Source organism: Aquarana catesbeiana, linkage group LG07 (assembly GCF_042186555.1).
Source record: "Aquarana catesbeiana isolate 2022-GZ linkage group LG07, ASM4218655v1, whole genome shotgun sequence".
Classification (NCBI taxonomy): Eukaryota; Metazoa; Chordata; class Amphibia; order Anura; family Ranidae; genus Aquarana; species Aquarana catesbeiana.
In genome coordinates, this window is record NC_133330.1 from 86,928,037 (window position 1) to 86,952,234 (window position 24,198).

Here is a 24,198-nt window from a genome sequence, read left to right on the forward strand (position 1 = left end):
AACTCCTATTGGCAAGGCATGACTGTGATAAAAGATATCCACCACAAAGAAAACCAAGTAGGATGCTACAGTCCATGTTTTTTTTTTAATGTGAGCTCTAAGCCTTTTAGGTAAATGTTAGAGATGAAAGAGATCCTCACTACAGAGACTTTGAAGAGGGGGTGGGTTACCATAGGTAACAAATTTCTATCTAACAATGCAATGTCAATGATGCAGTGCAGTATCAGACAAGTAGGAATGAGCCCGTTTGGCAAATACCGAAATTTATGGGGCGTTTGCGGCAAATACGAGCGCCGCGGAATGCCCCATAATGTACTGCGAGATCGCACTGCATTGATGTCTGTTGATTGGCCAAAGCATGCACCTGACCTGCATGCTTTGGCCAACCAAAGCGCGGTCTGCTGCGAGAGCCATAATTGGCCAAAGGCAGGGTGCCTTTAGACAATCGTGGCTCAGGGGGCTAAGTCCATGCCCCACTCTATATAAGGCTGCTTACACGGCAGCTGTGTATACAGTAGTGCTCATAAGTTTACATACCCTGATAGAATTTATGATTTCTTGGCCATTTTTTAGAGAATATGAATAATAACACAAACTTTTCTTTCACTCATGGTTAGTGTTTGGCTGAAGCCATTAATTATCAATCAATGGTGTTTACTCTTTTTAAATCATAATGGCAACAGAAACTACCCAAATTACTCTGATCAAAAATTTACATACCCAAGTTCTTAATACCGTGTATTGCCCCCTTTAACATCAATGACAGCTTAAAGTCTTTTGTGGTATTTGTGGATGAGGCTCTCTATCTTCTCAGATGGTAAAGCTGCCCATTCCTCTTGGCAAAAGCCTCCAAAGTTCCTGTAAATTCTTGGGGTGTCTTGCATGAACTGCATATTTGAGATCTTCCCAGAGTGGCTCAATGATATTGAGGTCAGGAGACTGAGATGGCCACTCCAGAATCTTCACTTTTTTTCTGCTGTAGCCAATGACAGGTCGACTTGGCCTTGTGTTTCGAATCATGTTGGAATGTCCAGGTACGTCCCATGTGCAGCTTCCTGGCTGATGAATGCCAATTTTCCTCCAGTATTTTTTGATAACCTACTGCATTCATCTTGCCATCAATTTTGACCAAATTTCCTGTGCTTTTATAGCTCACACATCCCCAAAACATCAGCGATCCACCTCCGTATTTCACAGTAGGAATGGTGTGCCTTTCATCATAGGCCTTGTTGATGTAGCGTTTTATGGTTGTGGCCAAAAAGCTCAATTTTGGTCTCATCACTCCAAATGACTTTGTGCCACAAGTCTCTGTGCTGTTTGGTGTATTGTAAGCAGGATACTTTGTGGCATTTGCATAGTAATGGCTTTCTTCTGGCGACTCGACCATGCAGCCCATCTTTCTTCAAGTGCCTTCTTATTGTGTATCTTGAAACAGCCACACTACATGTTTTCAGAGAGTCCTGTATTTCACCTGATGTTATTTGTGGATTTTTCCTTGCATCCCGAACAATTTTCCTGGCAGTTGTGGCTGAAATTGTAGTTGTTCTACCTGGTTTGATTTCAACAGAACCCCTCATTTTCCACTTCATGATAAGAGTTTGAAGACTGCTGATTGGCATTCTCAATTCCGTGGATATCTTTTTATATCCCTTACCTGTTTTATACAGTTCAACTACCTTTTCCCGCAGATCCTTTGACAATTCTTTTGCTTTCCCCATGACTCAGAATTCAGAAATGCCAGTGCAGCACTGGATGAAAGATGCAAGGGTCTGCCAGGAGTCCAGAAACCCATTGACCTTTTATACACACACACACACTAATTACAATAATTACAAGCAAACAGATCACAGGTGAGGATGTGTTATGGTTATGCAATAGAGTTTGTTTGTCAGCTTACCTGTCTCCATGTGTTCATCTCCAAAGACCAGCTGTCTCTCACCTGACTGCTTTTATTAACTCTCCTCTAGCATGGCTCCACCCCAGCTCCTATCAGAGAACTCTATATTAATCTCTGCACTGCAGGTCAGCCCTGCTGATCAACCTTTGTGTGTTTGGCTTCCTGTTCCTGCCTGCCGTGTGCTCTACGTTTATTTCTGTAACCGACCTTGGCGTGTTCTATACTATTCCTGTCTGCTCGTGATCCTGACCTTTGGCGTGTCCCCGACTATCCCTGTTTGCCTGTGACCCTGAACCTTGGCGTGTACTCTGTTGTCCTTCTCTGCTTGTGGCCCTGACCTTGGCTTATTCCTTTACTATCCCTATCCTTCTGTAGCCTACTGTGGGTGTGAGCTGGGGGACCCTGGGGGTCGCGACCTGGAGCCAGTTGCAGCCCAGTCCATCCTCACCACTAGAGGCTCTGGTGAACACCTGCTGGCTCTTAGACTCCGCACCCCAGGGAATCCTACGCTCTAACCCCGGTGGAATCCATGTTGGTGCTCCAGCGGCCCTGCCTTCCTTATACCTGGACTCCCATCCGCAGCAGTCAGCCGTAGGGTCCATTGCCTTGCGGTGCACTCCTGATCCCAACGGTGTGCATCTGTCACCTACCCTCAAGGTGACCTGACAGGATGGTTGCCTTTAATAGCTATTCAAATCCCTTTGTGTCAACTTGTGTGCATGTTATCAGGCCCAAATCACCAGGGTATGTAAACTTTTGATTAGGGTCATTTGGGTAGTTTCTGTTGCCATTATGATTTAAAAAGAGTAAACACAGTTGATTGATAATAAATGGCTTCAGCCAAACACTAACCATGAGTGAAAGAAATTTTTTGTGTTTCATTCATGTTCTCTGAAAAATGGCTAAAAAAATCATAAATTCTGCAAGGGTATGTAAACTTAAATGAATATTTCATTTTTATTGTTTCACTTTAAGCATTATTAAAATTACTGCTGCTGAAAAAAACTGCCGTTTTAAAAACGTTTTTTTGCATTGATACATGTCCCCAAACACTTTTCATGGCAATAACTCGCATATAAGCCTTTAAAATGAACACTTTTGATTTTTCACGTTCGCGTCCCATAGACTTTAACGGTGTTCGCATTTTCGTACAAAATTTTTGCCCGTTCGCATGTTCTGGTGCGAACCGAACCGGGGGGGTGTCTCTACACACAAGTATTCTCAGGAACAACATAATCAGGGAAAAACCTAATTGCTTTTGCTTTCTCAGGTTCAGAGACTGACGATGTACGGCTCCCTCTTCCCTTTTGATTGCCCTAAACAAGAGCACCTATGTGATTAAAGGGCTCCTTTATAGGGGAGAAACAGGCCTTGAAGAAGTTTGTTGAGAGGATTGATTGTGCATGCATGTCTGAATGTTCCCTAATGTCTTTGGCCAGCCTTGCCTGAAGCCACAGCTAAAGGTTTGCGAACAGGGACTCATTGTACATCATGAGAATTAAGTTAAACCCCAGAACTAAAGACATCAATGTTAACCAATGTGTCCTGGCATAGCAGTATTTGCACTGTGGTTTGTGCCTACAGCACATAGTTCATGGCCGGCAAAGATAAATGTATAATGGTAGCTGCCACTGCTAGCACAGCTATTATTTTAATCTATGGATATGCATTTCGATAGTGTTCTTTACAGGGATTGTTTTATGTGCCACTCAACTAAAGTACATGGACACAGTTGGGGTGATTTAACATAAGCAAATAGGCTGCTTCACTTTGCAATGGAATTTTCCCCTAGAGCTTAGTGAATGTGGTAAAAATTCACTTTGCAAAGAACACTCAATCATGTGCAAAAAAAGTGTGTGTGTGTGTGTATATATATATATATATATATATATATATATATATATATATATATATATATATATATATATAATATAAACTGAGCTGCAGCACTCAGAACAGGCCTCACCATGGTCGACCAAAGAAGTTGAGTGCACGTGCTCAGCGTCATATCCAGAGGCTGTCTTTGAGAAATAGACATATGAGTGCTTGCAGCATTGTTGCAGAGGTTGAAGGGGTGGGGAGTCAGCCTGTCAGTGCTCAGATCATACGCAGCACACTGCATCAAATTGGTCTGCATGGCTGTCATCCCAGTAGGAGGCCTCTTCTAAAGATGATGCACAAGAAAGCCCGCAAACATTTTGCTGAAGACAAGCAGACTAAGGACATGGATTACTGGAACCATGTCCTGTGGTCTGATGAGACCAACATAAATGTATTTGGTTCAGATGGTGTCGAGCATTTGTGGCGGCAACCAGGTCAGGAGTACAAAGACAAGTGTGTCTTGCCTACAGTCGAGCATGGTGGTGGGAGTGTCATGGTCTGGGGCTCCATGGGTGCTGCCGGCACTGGGGAGCTACAGTTCATTGAGGGAACCATGAATGCCAACATGTACTGTGACATACTGAAGCAGAGCATGATCCCCTCCCTTCCGAGACTAGGCCGCAGGGCAGTATTCCAACATGATAACGACCCCAAACACACCTCCAAGAAGACCACTGCCTTGCTAAAGAAGCTGAGGGTAAAGGTGAGGGACTGGCCAAGCATGACTTCAGCCCTAAACCCTATTGAGCATCTGTGGGGCTTCCTAAAGTGGAAGGTGGAGGAGCGCAAGGTCTCTAACATCCACCAGCTCTGTGATGTTGTCAAAGAGGAGTGGGAGAACCTGTGAAGCTCTGGTGAACTCCATGCCTAAGAGGGTTAAGGCAGTGCTGGAAAATGGTTGTTACACAAAAAATGGACACTTTGGGCCCAATTTAGACATTTTCACTTGGTGTACTCACTTTTGTTGCCAGCGGTTTAGACATTAATGGCCGTGTGAGTTATTTTGAGGGGACAGCAAATTTACACTGGTATACAAACTGTACACTTACTACTTTACATTGTAGCAAAGTGTCATTTCTTCAGTGTTGTCACATGAAAAGATATATAATAAAATATTTACAAAAATGTGAGGGGTGTACTTTTGTGAGATACTGTGTGTGTGTGTGTGTGTGTGTGTGTGTGTGTGTGTGTGTGTGTATATATATATATATATATATATATATATATATATATATATATATATATATATATATACACACAGTATATATTTTATTTTCCTCCGTATAGACTGCACGACATGATTCAAGAATGCACGCCACCATGCTGGCCTCTTAGGACTGGGGAGGTCCCCATGACAAGAAATCAGACAAAGAGGGGGCACTCCAGCCTAGTGCATTATCCCACATACCTTTTATTAGTAATCCAAATAAAACATACTCACAAACCATTTGATAAATATAGAATCTCAAAGTATCAGCTCAAGGTTGCTTGATCCGCCTAGCGTACTCCAAAACTGGGGAAGACACCCTTGGGATCCTAGCTAGAGATTGCATAGTCCTAATTACCCTAATATGTCAACATGCATTTCAAGAGATGGATCCTCTTTCCAGAGCCAAACCATCAAGACCTTCACACTTCAACAATATATATATATATATATACACAAACATACCTACTCACTACTCTCCATGAGTAGGTATGTTTTGTGTGTGTGTATATATATATATATATATATATATATATATATATATATATATATATCTATCTCAGCAATAACTCATGGTGGAGCTGCTGGTTTAAAGCGGGCTGTTACCTTTACTCTCGCCACCTGTTTCACCGGCATCGGGTCTAGGGTCCCGTTGAGTTTACCTCTGGACGATGTAGGCACTAAACACTTGAGTATATTTTTCAATGCTTTAATGAACAAGTATAAAAGGAAGTAGCAGGAAAGAGGCAGAGGGAAAGTTGCAGGGAAGCTCAAATACCTTTCTTTAGTATTCTTTAGAACATCATTTGGAATTGAACACTTGTAGTTGGATGTACTCCCCTTGTGGGATTCAATATTTGCCCGCCTGGATAGGCCTCTCTCACATGCCTAGCAGCCAGTACATAGCACGAACAAAAGTCTCTGCCACAGACTTGTTTGGAATAAAACCCGTACAATCCTCTGCCACAGGATGTATTGGTTTGCGATGAATGTCAGACAAAGTACTTGAACCTTTAAGCCAACCCGGCAGTACTATGCAGTAAGATTACTTCAGGATACATCCTCCAACTGAGTCACCAGGCCCCTCTCCAGACCAGCACTCTGCATGATCCTTCCATGATGGGTCCTCCCCTGGGATCTCCTCAGTTGTCCAGCTTCTTCACTCGGGATAGACAGCACAGGACCATTCCTCTGCTGCTGTGGTAGGCCCCAGACAGACCTCTGGGCCCACCCACACGCCGCAGCGACGCGGGCATCCGGAACGGAGGACCACAAGGTGGTATTCCTATCGCATACCTGACGGCCAGGAGGGCCAGCAGGTGGCTGAAAACGAACCCCTAAACATGGCGTCTGTCCCATAAATACCCTCTCCCAGAATGCAACTCGGAGGACCACCTCCACCAAGTTGTCCCCGGGACAGAGGAACACTCATACGCTTCGACACGTTGCCTTTCCAACACCAGCCTATGGGAACAACGACACCCACCGGCGCAGTGTGGAATCACACGCAACTCAGCCAAGCTGGAACAGAGGCAAACCTAACTTCACCTAACAAGTAACCCACTAGATTTACCTATCAGCGGTAGATCAAAAATCTACCAGCGCTACATACTCCACCCACTACAATAGACGTTGTCCTCAACGTCTGTCAAAAATAACTCCCAAGCCTGAGAGTAGGTATTTGAGCTTAAAACTTGAGATAAAATAAAGAAGAGAGGAAGACAGTAGAGAGACATTACAATTTCAACATTTTTCTTTTTAAACAATATGTTCACATCCGTAAACAAAACCACATTATGACTGTTGCAACCCCACTATCTATCTAGCTGAAAAGCCTAACAGCTTGATAGGAGGTCCACTTGCTCCTGGAAAAAAACAAAGTTAAACACACACACGAGAGTTATAGTAGTGGACGCAGAAATCAAAGTAACGTCCGCTGATGAGTCAGTTACCGTAGTATCTTTCTCAGGAACACTTTTTGTGACAACAGGCTAAATCACGGCCTACCGCTCTCCTTCAGCAGCAGTAGCAGCTTCTACTGTGGCGATACCTGTAGCTCAGTCCATACGATAAGCACGGGGGGACATGGTAGGTTGCTTCACCACAAACAAATATTCTCCACATTGCTGGCAGCGGACAAATGGATGGAGATGTATGACCAGTCCTTCACACTTGTGGCAAAGCATGCCCAGTCTCTCAATATCTCCGACTGTATAAAGAACAAACCTCCCCTGCGGTTTCAGACGAATACCGGTATCCGTAAGCAAGGTTCCAGTCAGCAGAGCACCCGCAGTGGCGCTGGTAGGGAACATCTTCGGTCCCACAGTTGGTTGCATCACCAAAAAAGACATGGCCACACTCTCAGCACGATCACGAGGCCTCTCTTCTCCTCTGGCGCCAACAAACATACACGCATCCCACGCGGTATCAAGTAGGCTAGGCTCATCCCACTTGTTCCTCTGTTTACGTAGCTCCCGGACTTTTACTGGCGCCCGCCGCCTACGCAGTCAGAAATAAAGTCCTGCAACTTTTAACCTCTTCTTCTCCTGAGAAATTAAAAAAGTCCAGCTTTCGACGTAAACTCCCGGCGAAACACTTCTCTAGGTTGAGGGAGGTTGATGGCTAACAAATCCCGGACGAGCCCCCGCATGTAGCAATAACTCACGGTGGAGCTGCTGGTTTAAAGCGGGCTGTTACCTTCACTCTCGCCACCTCTGTTTCACCGGCGCCGGGTCTAGGGTCCCGTTGAGTTTACCTCTGGACGATGTAGGCACCAAACACTTGAGTATGTTTTTCAATACTTTAATGAACAAGTATCAAAGGAAGTAGCAGGAAAGAGGCAGAGGGAAAGTTGCAGGGAAGCTCAAATACCTTTCTTTAATATTCTTTAGAACATAATTTGGAATTGAACACTTGTAGTTGGATGTACTCCCCTTGTGGGATTCAATATTTGCCCGCCTGGATAGGCCTCTCTCACTTGCCTAGCAGCCAGTATGTAGCACGAACAAAAGTCTCTGCCACTGACTTGTTTGGAATAAAACCCGTACGATCCTCTGCCACAGGATGTATTGGTTTGTGATGAATGTCAGACACAGTACTTGAACCTTTAAGCCAACCCGGCAGTACTATGCAGTAAGATTACTTCAGGATACGTCCTCCAACTGAGTCACCAGGCCCCTCTCCAGACCAGCACTCTGCATGATCCTTCCATGACGAGTCCTCCCCTGGGATCTCCTCAGTTGTCCAGCTTCTTCACTTGGGATAGACAGCTCAGGACCATTCCTCTGCTGCTGTGGTAGGCCCCAGACAGACCTCTGGGCCCACCCACACGCCGCAGCGTAGCGGGCCTCCGCAACGGAGGACCACGAGGTGGTATTCCTATCGCATACCTGACGGTCAGGAGGGCCAGCAGGTGGCTGAAAACTAACCCCTAAACATGGCATCTGTCCCATAAATACCCTCTCCCAGAATGCAACTCGGAGGACCACCTCCACCGAGTTGTCCCCTGGACAGAAGAACACTCATACGCTTCGACACGTTGCCTTTCCAACACCGGCCTATGGGGACAACGACACCCACCGGCGCAGTGTGGAATCACACGCAACTCAGCCAAGCTGGAACAGAGGCAAACCTAACTTCACCTAACAAGTAACCCACTAGATTTACCTATCAGCGGTAGATAAAAAATCTACCAGCGCTACATATATATATATATATATATATATATATATATGTGAAAGTCTAGATGATTTGGATATGAGGAAAGGCTTAAGCCTGTTAGTAGGATTCCAATGATGTCCTCCCCTGTTTTGGAGTACACAGAATCTGATACTTTAATATGCTATATTCATCATATGGTTTGTGAGTATGTTTTATTTGGATTACTAATAAAAGTGGCTTGGGATAATGCACTAGGCTGGTGTGCCCTCTCTTTGTCTGATTTCTTGCAAAGTAAAGAAGACACTGCTGTAGATCACTGAGGTGGTTGTCTTAAGGTTTAAAGCCACCAGTACCTATTTCATATACCTCTGAAATGAGCAGTAAAAAAATGCTTGTTGGAATCTTTCTGGCCTTGGAATTACCTTAATTGTTTTATCCCTATGCTCCAAAAAAACTAAAGATGTTATCATTTTTACTAGTCTTAAACAGAGCTACAGAATGTGACTTTGTCTTTGCTACCTCTCCCCTAATATCATTCTATAAATGTCACAGGCCATTCTCTATCATATTGTCATAGGAGTGTAACTCTGTCTTAACAGTTGATTCTGATCCCCATTTTGTGATAAGTGTTCCAAGCAAGAATGATGCTTTGTGCTTTAACATACAAGAGGAGCCTGGAGTGGTGTTGAATCTTGTTGAGGACCTAGAACTCGGTATGTTATACAATGTGTGACCATTTGTCTTTGAATAACTAATGTACACATGAAGATTCTGATTCTACAGTTATACTCACTACTGCAGAGTTCTGGTCCCTCTTGGGGATCCAGTGCAGCACAACATCTTATTGTTCTTTTTGGCTGTGCTGATAAAAATCATATTTAATTAATGTAATTGTTGTGGGATGGATTCTATTTGTTACCATGGGTTCCAAATCCTCCTTATCTTCCACTTTGTTGCCACTATAGTTATACAAAAATGATACTGTGCCATAGTATTTCTTATAAATGATTTTGTACCCTTGTTTGGTTAAGTGGGGAATGATGTGTTCGGTGTGTAGGCAGGTACAGTCTACTTTCTCCACTGCAGGTGGTGCTCCTCAGCAGCGGCACCACAGCTGAAGAGAAAGTCAAGAGGTTCTTAGCCTGGGGTTCATGGGCCCCTAAGTGGTCCATGGATACGTTTCAGGGGGTCTGTGAGTGTTAGATAAAAAAAATAACATTTATATTTACTATACAGCCCCCCCCCCCCCCCCGTTGCAATTAATTGTTTCCCATTGAGAGAAATTAAAGAAAACATGCCCTGCCACTGCTTATGACCACTATGAGTCTCTTGACCCATTGTTGGCACATGTTTGCCATTTAAAATTGAATATTTTTTTCTCTGCACAACTGCCATCTTGTGCCACTCCATAATAGAATGTGCTAATTCTAAAGTAGTAGTAGTAGTAATAGTAGTAGTGTTTAATTTGCACAAAATGTAATGCATGGCCATTACTTTTTGCATGAAAAAGAGTGAGTTTTTTCTTAGTATTGTTTACTTTATTCAAACTTTGAATATGTCATATATGTATGACGCAATCAAATTTCAATAAAATACATATATTCATTGCAGTTAAAGTTGTGTTTATGTGAATTTTTCTGGGGAGGGGGTTCATTGCTTTCATCAGATTCTTAAATGGATCCGTGACTCATAGGTTAAGAACCACTGATCTAACAGCACAACCAGGGGAAATTTAATTAATAATAGGATTAGGAGTTGTCAGGTTAATGTGCATCGAAGGTAATATTTACCCTTTTCTTATATAGGATGAATATTACAGTAAAGACCTTTTCCTATCGAAGAAAAAATATTGCACGTGATAGGGAATGTGATTTTTGCTGGGTGAATTTCCTCTAATTTTGGCTAATATTTAGGTAAATGTGCAGCACAGAATTATGGGTAAAAGTCAGGTGAAATGACCATCAAATTATTGATAAATATACCCTTAAGTATTTTCTGCATTTTCTTGTTTAGTTTCTTTCAGTGAGTTTGCATAAATAAGACATAAAATTTTTGTACACTTGAAATGAGTAACAAATGTATTTTGACTGTTTTTAAACTCTTTATTTATCAGTTTTTACGTCATACAGGGATTATTGGGGCCTACAGGCTCCCACAAACAACCAGCAGCATGGGCAAGGAGCATAGTACACATAATGAGATAAAATCAACAGTAGAATCACCACAGATAGACCAGCAAATATAAAGTATATGGAAGTACAAATGGAAAAAGACTAAAAAAGAGAAAGAAAGAAAGGCAAAGTAAGGAGGAAGGAATGAGCCAGAGAAGAGGAAGGGGGGGAAAAGGGCAGGGGGGTTTAGGGAAAAGAAAGTGAGTGCACTGTCCAAGTAGAACTGGCTCAAGGAAGTCTGTTGGGGTCAAAGCCATCACCACAAAAGGAGCGGGTGTCACAGTTGAGAACCCAGAATATCCTGATATTCAGATGTGAAAGTAAATTTCATCCACTTAAACCACGTTTTACGAACCCATTCCTCTCTAAGGTGTGCCCTGGCCATGAGATCTTCCTTTAGTTGCACTTTATTGATCTTGGCAAACCAAGTCTTAATGGAAGGGGGTGTGATTCCTTTCCAGAATAGTGGGATACATGCCTTTGAAGGAAATTAAGGAAATTAAGTAATAGGGAACGCTTGTATTGCTTCAAGGAAATGGGGGTCAAATGCAACAGAAAAGCAGATGCATCATCCAGCATCTGGATATCAGTAAACTTCTGAATTCAGTGTTTGATTTGTGACCAGAATTCTTTAAGACCCTCACAGGACCAGAAAATGTGGAGCATGAGCCCACCTCTCTTTGACATTTCCAACAGAACGAGGAGCTGTGGGGGAATAATTGAAGTAAGGTTTTACCAATTAATCTATAGTACCATCTAGTTAGGATTTTGTACCAGTTTCTTGGATCTTACTAGAGATGGATGCCTTGTGAGTCATCTGTATAATCCTGCCCCTCTGCTGTTCAGTAAAAGTATTACTCAAGTTACGTTCCCATTTGAGAAGGTACTCCAGGTGCAACCAGCTCTGCAGATGTGATATTTTGCCTATTTTTAAATTTTTTGAAAAAAGCATACATGTGTCTTTGCAATGCTCATTTGCTGGTTGGCAGCCAAAACGTATCATCCTTTTTTGAACTGAAACATATTCAACTCCAAACACCTTTATATACATTTCAGTCTAGCCCTATTAGATATTTTTACTGTACTGTGTCACCAATTTAATATTCATATGCTACTGAAATGGAATATTGTGACCCTTTAATATATTATCTTCTGTAGGCATCGCTGTCAACGGTGAAATTATTGGAAAGAAGGAAACAGGCAATAATGTTATATCAAAAGAAACCTACTTTGGAAAACTAGGGATTGTAAACAGAAAGATGAAACTGAGAATTGAGGTGACTACTGAGACAATCACTATCATGATGGGTAAAAACAAGAAGGAATACACATGGGAGAAGAAAACATCTGTCAAGAAGGAAGGGTATGGAAGTGAACTTTACTTATTTTTATTATTCTGGTAGCACCAGCTTTAAAAAACCTAGCCCTAACTTTAACATTACAGCTGAAACTAAACTCCTTAATTCCAGTCCTAACTTTAACCAAGTAAACCCCTGAAGAAACACCCAAGACAAACTCCCTGCATCTGTAATATGTGCCCTGGGAGCAATTGTGCCAAATCCAATCAGGTCCTACACCCTCATTTTACTGTAGCACTTACTGCCACAGGAGCCACTGGATATGATGAGTTCTCTGTTCTGCCACGACTCCTTAAGCTGCTCAGACCTCACTAACACACCTCTGTAACTTAAAAGTTAGTATGTTAACACTTTATAATAATGCATAGAAAACAGGCCACAAGCAACTTGATGCTAGACTAAAAATTTGTATTTTGGCAATGCAATTAAACAATGCACAAATTAATAGACAAGCAGTTGAACAGGTTTAAAGATGCTGTTCTAGATAATGTGAACACTAACCCATAAGAGGGCAATCAACTGAATTGTAGTGATGGTAAACCAAAGTATAACTGGTGCAAACAGGGTTAAAAGTGTCGGCCTTAACGAACCCAAAAATGAAAGTCCCTGTCAGTATAAGCCGGCTATCATTGGGGCTCTTCTGTAAGATGTTGCATGTATAGTTGTCCCTTTAGGAGTGTGCAATGGATGGCTAATGAGCTGCTAAATTGGGAGCAGTCTCTATTGCATTAACTGTGTCAGTGTTGAGATAAGCACATATAGTTCCGCTTACCCCTCCTGATACACAGTTCCGCTTGTCCCAGAAGTCTCAGTCCTTGTGATCAGGTCCTCACTGGCTCTCCCTGATTGTAAGCACACACAGCAACAGGTCCCTCCAGCTTTGGGTCCCAGCACATCAGGAGAACTCCTAGTGTCTCAGTCCATTTGTCTCTGGTGTGGCTACAGACAGCCCAGCAATAGGTCTGCACTCTCTCTGTCCCACTTGGCAAAGACATATGGTCCCTGGTCCCTACACGGTTCCACCAAAGGCTACAGCTCTGTAAGGCTTGGCTTCCTACTGCAAAAGACCCAGATCTGTCCAGAATTGCCTGGGAAAAGTCGTATATCTGATCTTTTGTTGTGCAGGGAATACTGGGTAGTGAAGTCCACAAATCCATCAGCCTCCCTTTACTTGCATTGCACTGTGCCCCTATAAGGACTACATTTCCCAGAATGCATTGTGGCTGCTGCATAGCAAACCCTTTTGCCACTGATTGGCTCAGATCCTCTGCTGACAGGAGGGAGAGGGCAGGAGCAAACAATGGGATTTCACACAGAGCTGTTCCAATGCTCACACAGCAGGGAAGCTCAGGGAGAAAGTTGGTTGCTGCACAGCACACAGAAGTCCCGACTGTGCACTGCTCACAGCATAGGGGAAAGAGAGGCTGGCAGCAGCTAACACAGCCTGGGCACTCGGCTACACTACCTATGCTCAGAGACCTTTAATTGTACAGAGGAAGATAACATGATGTCTTCCACCCCTTGGCAGTCCTACCACTCTATAACATAGCCAATGCAGGCTTATAAAAAATGAAACGCAGTATTTACTTACTAGATGTTTTCTTTTTTTTATAATTGCAGGTTTAACCTGATTGTCCATAAGAAAAACAATGTAACACTGTCATTTGGAGAAGGGGCAACATTTGTCATTCTTTTACATAATTTTGCAAAAAATGATTCTCTACACACGGATTTCTTAGGATTCTATACTTTGGATGATCATAAATTTTCTGCAGGCGTTCATGGATTGTTAGGTAAGGTAACGGTATTTATACAGTAGAGTTCATTTTTAGATTGAGCTATTAATAGAAGTTTGGCAATACCAAGCTTGAATTTGAGCCATGGCTAATCCTGTTGGCATCATCCGGCCCAGTGAATTCAATCTGAAAATTGAAGAAGCCTGGTGGAAAATTCTCAGCCAAAGAGTGACTTAAGCCAATCAGATACAGTCATTGTTTGGGTATTCTGAAAGTCACAGGTGCTGGCTGTCAGAATATAATAGCCCGCAGGGGAGAGCCCTCCATGCACGCTCTTCAGTGTGGATGAAGGAATCTATAAAAGTTCTCTTGTTCAGCCCTGCATGTGTCTTAGAACTACATATGATTAAACTATTTGTTGATTATTTCCAAAAATCATCCAAGTTGGATTCTAAGTGGGTTCCATATATTATGAAAATAGATACAGAAATGGCAATCAAATAATGGGCATTTGCTATTAGAAAAGATGAGAATAAGATAAAGTAGTACCCTTATCAGATCCAGTTTTGGATAAAACACACCAAACCTTTTTTATTTTAAGCAATCTTTTGTGTTGGTTAGATCTAACTGCTATGGATGCCTATTCCAAATTTCAAAGCTCCTACAGTAAAGAACCCTTCCCACATGTAAAGGTTTATTCTCTTTCTTCCTGTTACAAAGTGTGTCCACATGTCTTCTGCCGTAACCTTAAATTGATCAGCTTTTCAATGAGTTTGCCATATGTAGTGTTTATGTATTTATACAAGATAAACATATTCCTCCTTAATCATTTGTTCTTAAAGGGTAATACATTCAAATTAATTATTATGTCCTTATAATGATATAACACAGCAATCTGCAGTATTTTTCTGTGAGTCCAGGGTGGCTGAGTAATTTACCGACAGCCCAGGGCTCACAGGAAGTGGGCTGAATGATGCTGTCATTTAACCAACAACTGCAGCACCACCTAGTAGTGAGAAGACGCACTGCAAAGAAAATTAGGTGAGTTTTGCAGTCAGAGCTGCATTTTTTATTTCAATAAATCTAAGCCAAACAAAAACAATCTTTACCTGGAGTTGGGCTTTAAACTCTGCTGCTGGTGCTTTTTTTAAGTAGGTAGATTGGCTTTTCAATGCACATAGTTACACAATGAATGATATAGCTGCAACTTAATGCATAGGGGTATATATATATATATATATACAGGGCTTTTTTTCAGGGGGAAAATGGTGGAACTCCGTTCCACCACCTCTGGCTCAGACCCTTTGGTGCTTGCTCACCACAATCACTTGTAAACACAGAAGTCCGGTTTCTGTGTTTATAAGTGACAGCTCTGCACTCTGTATGTAATGCAATCCTGGTATTTAATGCCCCTTTAAGACCCTGCTACTGTTTTCGTGAAATTTGACTGAACACACCCACTATTTGATGTGATTTGGAGGGTGTGTATAGGGGGAGGGGTTTTGTGGGGCCGTGGTTAAGTTCCAGCACCTATTGTTTGAGAAAAAAAGCCCTGTGTGTATATATATATATATATATATATATATATATATATATATATATATATATATAATATATATGTTGTGTAATGTCTCCAGCATTTACACAGCCTTTACAAACAATAATGACTGTAAATTGTGTAATATATATACTTCCTATGGTCATCAGCTTCATCTAGTGACCATCATGTCGTGTTTTTCCGAAAAAAAACCTGATCAGGAAAATACCAAATTTTGTCCACTAGATGGAGCTGACGATCATAAGAAGTAAAAATATTCCACAAATTATGGGGATTATTCATGACAGCTGTGCGAATGCTTGAGGCATTGGCATAGCAAATAAATAGATCCCATAACGTTTGCCAATCTGGTCAAGAGGTTAATCTGCTGTTCAATGATGATGCATGATTATAGCAACCTTTAACAACTTCAATACAGGGCATTTTCACCCCTTCCTGCCCAGACTAATTTTTAGCTTTCAGCGCTGTTACACTTTGAATGACAATTGCACGGTCATGCAACACTGTACCCATATGACATTTTGATCATTTTTTTTCCCCACAAATAAAGCTTTCTTTTGGTGGTATTTGATCACCTCTGCGGTTTTTATTTTTTGCGCTATAAACAGAAAAAAAACGACAATTTTGAAAAAAACACAATATTTTTTACTTTTTGCTATAATAAATATCCCATAAAAAAAAATGTTTTCCTCAGTTTAGACCGATATGTATTCTTCTAAATATTTTTGGTAAAAAAAAAATACGCAATAAGCGTATATTGATTGGTTTGCGCAAAAGTTATAGCGTCTACAAAATAGGGGATACATTTATGGCATTTTTATTGTTAGTTTTTTTTTTTACTAGTAATGGCGGCGATCTGCGATTTTTATCTTGACTGCGGCGGACATATCGGACACTTTTGACATTATTTTGGGACCATTCACATTTATACAGCGATCAGAGCTATAAAAAATGCACTGATTACTGTGTAAATGTGACAGGCAGGGTAGGGGTTAACACTAGGGGGCGAGGAAGGGGTTAAATGTGTTACCTAGGGAGTGATTCTAACTGTAGGGGGAGGGGACTCACAAGGGGAGGAGACCAATCGGTGTTCTTCTGTACTGGGAACACACCATCGGTCTCCTCTCCTCTGACAGGACATGGATCTGTGTGTTTGTTTACTAGTGTGTTCATGGGCAATCGCGGGTGCCCCAAGGACATCGCGGCCGTCGGGCATGCGCATCCTGTGCCTAGTGACGTGGCGGGCGCGCGCCCCCTAGATGCTCAGAAAGTAAAAGACGTCATGTGACGGCGGCCCGGAGGGACAAAGGGTTCCTGTCGCTGTCATATGACTATGCGTGGTAAGGAAGTGGTTAAGGTGAAATGATTGTTGGTGTGAGACATAGCTGTATCTCAGCTTTCTTCTTGAGACTTTCATGCACTACCTTCTTTAGAGTTTACAGAGAATGGTACAAGGAACCAAAAACATTTAGTAGATAGCAGTTCCATGGGTATAAATTCAGTTTAAATGAGAATGGTCAGAGAGGAATGGCCAAAGCTACAAGCCGAAAGGAAGTCTACAACTCACCAACTAACCACTCCTTACAGTAATGGTGTAGAGGGAAATCTTTGAATACACTACAACTTAAACAGCTAAGAGTCGTTATGAGATGACGAAGATTGGATGGCTAAAGACTGACATTTTTTTTTCTGGTGTTATGTTTCTCAACTGCTGCTGTGACATGTAGACAGTAAAGTCATTTAGCATACTCTTCATGAACCTATGCATCCATCATATCATGTGTCAACAGTACAGGCTGGTGCTGGTGTAATGGTGTAGGGAATCTTTTCTTGGCACACATTCTGCCACCTAATACCTGAGCTTAATCTTACTAACTGCTTAGTGTCTGCCAATATTTCCACTGGCTTCTGTTTGCCCAAGGAATAAAATTCAAACCATTAAAAACATACACAGCATCCATAACTCTTCCCCCAACCTCATTCAAAAATATCACTCAAATAGGCCTTGTCACTCTTCAAAAAACCTCCTGCTTATCTCAGTCTACCATACTCTTCTCCAAGATTTCTCCAGAGTCTCTCCCAATCTCTGGAACTTTCTACCCTATTCTATCTGTCTGTTTCCTACTCTGCCTGCCTTTGGGCAATCCCTGAAAATTTATCTCTTCAGGGAAGTACAGTATGCCACCTCTACTTAAAGCGGAACTACACTGTATCCGAGCACCACAAATCAAAACACTATTTAATTCATTTTTAATATTTAAAGCAAACCCCTTCCCCTTCCATCTTTGTCTCCATGCTTTATTTTGTTGAGAAATCATCATGCTTTCTGGCTGTGGCCATCCTAAGTAAGGGCATATGATTCATGTAGCAAATAGGCAATGTTGACTGAGACAGTGATGTTCTGCTTTAACAGCTGAAATGTTACTTTCTCCATTAATCCACGCAGCTATTATGTTTTTATCACTTGCCCTTCCTTTTTAGATAGTAAGCTCTCACAATCCTCTTGTATTGAATTGCATTGTAACTGCATTGCCGCCCTTTATATTGTACAGATCTGAGCAAACTGTTGGTGCTACATAAATCCTATATAAGAATAATTAGAAATTTCCAGCAAATCTGAATATTATTAGTATGGGGATAAATATGTGTACCTAAAATTGCCACTGACATTACATGGCCTTTAGGCTATCCTGCTAAAATCATTATCTACAATTTATCTTGGGGACACATTTTTATCTTATTTTTAGGCCAGTTTTTCCATGGGATTGATTATGAAATTTCCAATATCCATGAAACCAAAAATCCCGATAAACCAGATGCTACAATGAAAGTGAAGAATAAGCTACTGACAGTGACAAGGTAAGAAGAGATGTGTATAGATAGGATGTAGTTGAGTATAATCTCTGCAGCATTTGGAAAACATGGAAATTAAAGGTGGTTCAATAACTGATTCATTGGCCTGTCATGGGCTGTAAAAAGAGTATTAGGAAGGAACACGTGTCAATAAAAAATAACTGGCGCAAGTGAAAAATAGGTTCCATGAACATTTGTCTACTGGGATGGTCCTCACATTCTGATATTTAGCATTAGCAATATTGAATCTAAATTCCCTACAATCTCCTTGATGTAATTTCTAATTCTGGTTATAGTGTGTAGGTCTTGGGCCTGTGCTTTGCCCACTTATCTTTCCCTTGCACCCCAGCTTCACTATTAATTTGCAACGGCTACAAGGAAACTGATTATATATGTACTTAAGTCTCTTGATCTTACCAGTGAAATAACGTACACAATATGAAAAAGAATACAAGTTAACATTTACTTCCCTACAAGTTGCAGTAATAATTTCACTTCCAAATTTGGGACTCTAATTTAGGACTCCAAGCATCAGCTCCACTCCAGACACTTGCTGAGTAAGCTGGTAATTGAAGGAAACAGAGGGGAGCAAAAGGAGGATATGTATAAGAAATGGCTGGGGCCAGCATTAGCACTAACCTGTTGCTTTACCTTAAAAAAAATCTATTCAACTATGTATTCTTAATTTAAAAGAGGGCCCTTTATTCTCTCAGCCTCCTTCAAACCTGGGTATGGGTTACTGTCACTTTAACTGCAGAGATGGGATTTTAGTTTTTCTCTTGCCAAAATCAGTTTCCATAATGCTAGCACTGATTTTAAAAGCCAGAGGAATGATTGATGCAGCTCTTTGCTTTGTTTTACTAATATATTCTGAAACAACACACTCGCTGGGAACTTTTAGACTTGCATGTGTAGTCAGTTGAAGGAAAACTTCAGATGAAGCTCAAATACTCTGACAAGATGGCTCCAACACAGCAAGGCTTCCCTCGATGGGCACCCAACAGTAGCTCAAACCATAGAAATACAGGAAGGAGTGCCAGACCAAAATGGAATAACAGAGTCCAAGATAATTTAATTGGTAAAAAAAAAAAAAAAAAAGGTATATAAAAACATCCAATGTGTTTTAGGGGCAATCAGGGCTGCTGTTAGAAATCATGGGGCCCTGTGCAGCCTACCTGGCAGGGCCCCCCTTGATTATAGCAAAACCAAATTTTCATAAAAAATATACTAAAATCGTTCTTAGCGGACACAAAGATAAAGAAGCTCTGTGAATTAGCCCTTTTTTAAATTTTTTTTTACATTTAAAAAAAAACAAAAACATTTTATAATTTAAAAAAAATGTTTACATGTTTAAAAAAATATATTTTTTTACAATTTTGTATTTTTTTACGGGACAGGGAAGCCGGCAGCTTTCATGCGAGGAGGGGGGTGCTGTGTCTCTTCCTGCAGCAGCTGAAAGTCAGCGGGAGGAAGAGAAATTGGTTTTCAGCTGCTGCAGAGAGCCACACAGGGCATCCTGTAATTGCCTCTCCGTACGACCACACTGATTCCCTCTGCTGTTCAGGGCCCCCTGTGTGCCTGGGCCCCCTACAGGAAGACTGGTGGTCCCCCCTATCAGCGTCCCTGGGGCAATATAATTTACCCCTCACCAGGGCTAAAGCACAGGATAAAACTTGGAAAGACTCAGAGAAAACATTATCTTTCCAGAACTACAGTATATTTTAACCTAGATTAAACTCTTCACATGGAGTAACAACTTGATAGCAGTTGCTGAGCAGCAAGGGAGGCTTTTGTTGTCATATCAAATACATATTTTATGGTAGAAATTCCCACATTGTTTTGTTGCCCCCAAAGTCAGTTTCCTAGGAACATATCTGTCTCCTTACAGTTATTAATGCTTTTTAAATAAACTAGCATGTTATATTGTATATCTTATAGAGTATAAATTTTGTTATATATGATTGTAGCATATGTATAAGCTTATGTGTTACTTTAATGTTTTAGGGGTTCACAAAAAGATTACAAGAGTGATTACAGGAATGGCAAAAAGGTCCCTTGCTGGTTTGTACACTCCAACGCAGAAGGGCTGATTGACGGCACTCATAAAGATTATATTGTACCCGATATCTTCTACATCGATTAGGAAATATATCTTCTCCTTCTTGTCTTGGCCATTAAGTAATTTTTTTAAGGAATAATTCTGCATTCATGTTTTTTCTATTGAATAAATCATTGATGATTAATGTACTCTTTGTGATATACCATTTTAAAAGGAAAAATGCCCCCTCTACATTCATGGTCAATGGAAATGCCCACCTTACCTTCATGCTCAGTAAAAATCCCCCTTTTCTTTGATGGTTGGTAAAACTCTGCTTTTACATCGATGGTCAGTAAAAATGTCCCCCGTTCTTTGGTGTCCAATGGAATGCAACCTTTAGATTTGGTGGTCAGTAAACAGATTGAAGGCCATGGAAGGGCCTCCTTTACATTAACAGTCTTTAGTACAGCCCTTTTTTATATTAGTATTTCTTACAAACGCCCTTCAGTTTGGTGGCCAGTGAAAGTATTCTTTTATATAGGGGGTCGGTAAATATGCCCCATTTATATTATTGATGACTAAAAATGCCCCTGTTACATTGGTAGTCAGAAGCATTTTTACAGTAGTGGTCAGTTGAAAGCCCTTTTTTTTAACTGTGTTTACTTTGGTGGTCTGTATGACTACTGTCTCTCTAGTCTAGTGAAAAAGAATCAGACTCTGTATGCATCTTTCCAGCCTGGTCACACCAGCTCGGTACTACAGACTGTGTTGGCTGCTTTGGTTCAGTGTGCCCAGCCTCCAGTGACCAAAGCTGAATAATCAGTTCACAGGTGATTTGCTGATACACATTTTTTTTAAGATATAACCATTGATTACTGGTTGTTTACTGGTTTACTTGGTTTCTTTTTGGTCGAACAAGTCCATCCAGTCTTCAATGAACAACTCAGTTATCCCAATTAGTAAGTAAATTACAACATGTGCTTATTTCTGCAGGATTAGTAAAGAAAAGTAAAGTCACTTTCATTAACACCCTCTCACGCAGTCCCCGTCAACTCTTTTCTACCTTTAATGCTCTACTTCATCCGCCATTACCTCCACCCACTAACTTACTCAATGCCCAGGAGATTGCTAATCACTTCAAAAATAAGATTGAGACAATTTGTTTTGAGATCTCCTCCACTCTACAGATATCTCCCTCACTTTACACTCTTTGTCCTCCTGTACAGTCAAAACTCTTGTTTAACCCAACTACTACAGAGGAGGTCAAACTTTTTTCTAACTCCCACCTAACCTCCTGCCTGCTGGACCCCGTTCCTTCTCAAATACTATGGTCACTCTCTGACTCTATCCTACACTCTTTAACTCATATCTTCAACCTCTCCCTCTCTACTGGCACTTCCCCAACCCTCTGAAACATGCACTAGTCACTCCCATACCAAAAAAGGCCTCACTGGACCCCACCAATCTTAACATCCTAAGACCCATCTCCTTACTCCCTTTTGCCTCCAAACTCCTTGAACGTTTAGTCTACAACCGACTGAGCGACCATCTCATTAAGAATAACCTTCTTGATCCCCTTCTGTCTGGATTTCGTCCACAGCACTCCACAGAAACTGCTCTCCTAAAACTCGCAAACAACTTGCTAACAGCTAAAACCAACAGTCATTATTCTGTACTCTTACTCTTGGACTTCTCCGCTGCCTTTGATACAGTTGATCACCTCCTCCTCAAAAAAAAAGTCAATTTGCTTGGTATCCATGGCTGTGCTCTCAGTTGGTTCGAATATTACCTATCTCATCGCACCTTCAGTGTCACTTACAACTCTACTTCCTCCTCTCCAACACCTCTTACCGTTGGGGTCCCCCAAGGTTCTGTCCTTGGACCTCTACTATTCTCGATCTACACATCCTCCCTGGGTCAGCTGATAGCCTCCCATGGCTTCCAATACCATTTATATGCCGATGACACCCATATCTATCTCTCTACCCCTCAGCTCACCCCATCAGTCACCTCACACATCACTGATTTACTAACAGAGATATCAGCCTGGATGTCACACCACTTCCTCAAACTGACTATAAAACCAAGCTCATAATATTTTCTCCCCCACGTGCCCGTTCCCCTGACTTCTCTGTCGAAATCAATGGCACAACTATCAGTCCGTCACCACATGCCAGGGTGCTAGGGGTAACCCTAGACTCTGAACTGTCCTTTCAGGCCCACATCCAATCCCTGTCCAAATCATGCCGCCTTAGCCTCCGCAACATCTCTAGAATATGCCCCTTTTTAACCAATGACACCACCAAGCTTCTAATTCACTCCCTGGTCATCTCTCGCCTCGACTACTGCAACTCATTCCTCATTGGACTACCTATACATACACTATCCCCCCTTCAGTCCATAATGAATGCTGCTGCAAGACTCATCCACCTTACCAACCGTTCAGTGTCCTCTGCCAATCCCTGCACTGGCTTCCCAACTCACCCAACGAATAAAATTCAAAGTACTAACAATAATTTACAAAGCCATCCACAACTCTTCCCCTAGCTACATCACTAACCTAGTCCCAAAATACCAACCAAGCCGCCCCCTTTCGGTCCTCCCAAGACCTCCTGCTCTCTAGCTCCCTTGTCACCTCCTCCCATGCTCGCCTACAAGATTTCTCTAGAGCTTCTCCCATCCTTTGTAACTCCCTACCCCAATCTGTCTGACTGTCTGCTAATCTATCCTTCTTTAAACGATCCCTGAAAACCCTTCTCTTTAAAGAAGCTTATCTTGCTTCTACCTAATACACTGTTTTACTTTCTCCATCAGCTCATCCCACACAGCTATTACCTTTTGTATCAATTGACCCTCCCTCCTAGATTGTAAGCTCTAGCGAGCAGGGCTCTCTGCTTCCTCTTGTACCAAATTGTAATGCAACTGTAATGTCTGCCTTCATTTTGTTAAGAGCTGCGCAAACTGTTCGCACTATATAAATCCTGTATAATATAATAATAAAGAGGAAAATTCACAACCTGCTCTGTTCAATTTTATATTTGAGATCCAATATTTGTACCATAAATGTACAAAATATTGCCAAGCTTATACAAGAAAGAACAATTTGAAATGAGAATAACGGACAATAAAATAATGTGTTTCTACTCCTGCTAGGTATCTTAGATGGGGTAGATTTGGGTCATTATGTTAAGCTGTTTATCTTCTTTGCTGCTTTCTATGTCGCAGAGAGAGACCTTCTTAAGTGGAAGCTACCTCACCCTTGTCTTCACGGCATGCTGCTATTGATAACACTTTACCAATGTATAATTTAACTTACCCAAGTAGAAACTGCCCTAAAAAGTTTGATAAATATATGATCCATCTGGATAAACTCCTGAGGTTCCAATTAATCCGTTTTGCCAGAGTAGTAGAACTATACCGCTATCAGCTATTCACTTATACTAGTGGATATCATGTCATTCCTTCCCCATACCTCTCCTTCCCTTTACCCTTTGCATTTTTCTCTTCTATTCTCTCTTCCCTTTCCCCCTTTCTGCAGCTTCGGGAATGTCCCAATGTCACTTCATAGTCTTCCACAAAGATAACATTTTTTGTATATTTGCTTATCACTGTTTATTTGGTATGATTTGCTCCAGATGGATAGGAATACCTATTAGGCTAGGTTCACATCTATGCGGTTAAAGTTGATGCTGTTTTCCGACGCGATTTGTGGTGCGTTTTGCATTTTTGAACATACGATTTTGAAGCGCTTTTGAATGCGTTTTTCATGCACTGTGTGTCCTTAACAACTGATGAGTCATCAGCTATCAGCGGGGTTCCCGCTGACAGTTGAATATAAA

The 24,198-nt window shown here is 41.5% G+C and overlaps 1 protein-coding gene across 2 annotated transcripts in view; it reads left to right on the forward strand.

The window, feature by feature from the left end:
• The window catches only part of LOC141103142 (inter-alpha-trypsin inhibitor heavy chain H3-like), a 221,679-nt gene extending 198,304 nt beyond the window's left edge, over window positions 1-23,375 (forward strand). For both annotated transcript variants that reach the window (XM_073592420.1, XM_073592421.1), the window contains 5 exons: window positions 9,245-9,358; window positions 11,975-12,179; window positions 13,795-13,967; window positions 18,216-18,327; window positions 20,326-23,375. In XM_073592420.1, coding sequence (XP_073448521.1) covers window positions 9,245-9,358; window positions 11,975-12,179; window positions 13,795-13,967; window positions 18,216-18,327; window positions 20,326-20,464 — 743 coding nt within the window. In that variant the 3' untranslated portion in view covers window positions 20,465-23,375. The remainder of the gene's footprint in view (window positions 1-9,244; window positions 9,359-11,974; window positions 12,180-13,794; window positions 13,968-18,215; window positions 18,328-20,325) is intronic.
• Window positions 23,376-24,198: the final 823 nt, after the last annotated feature.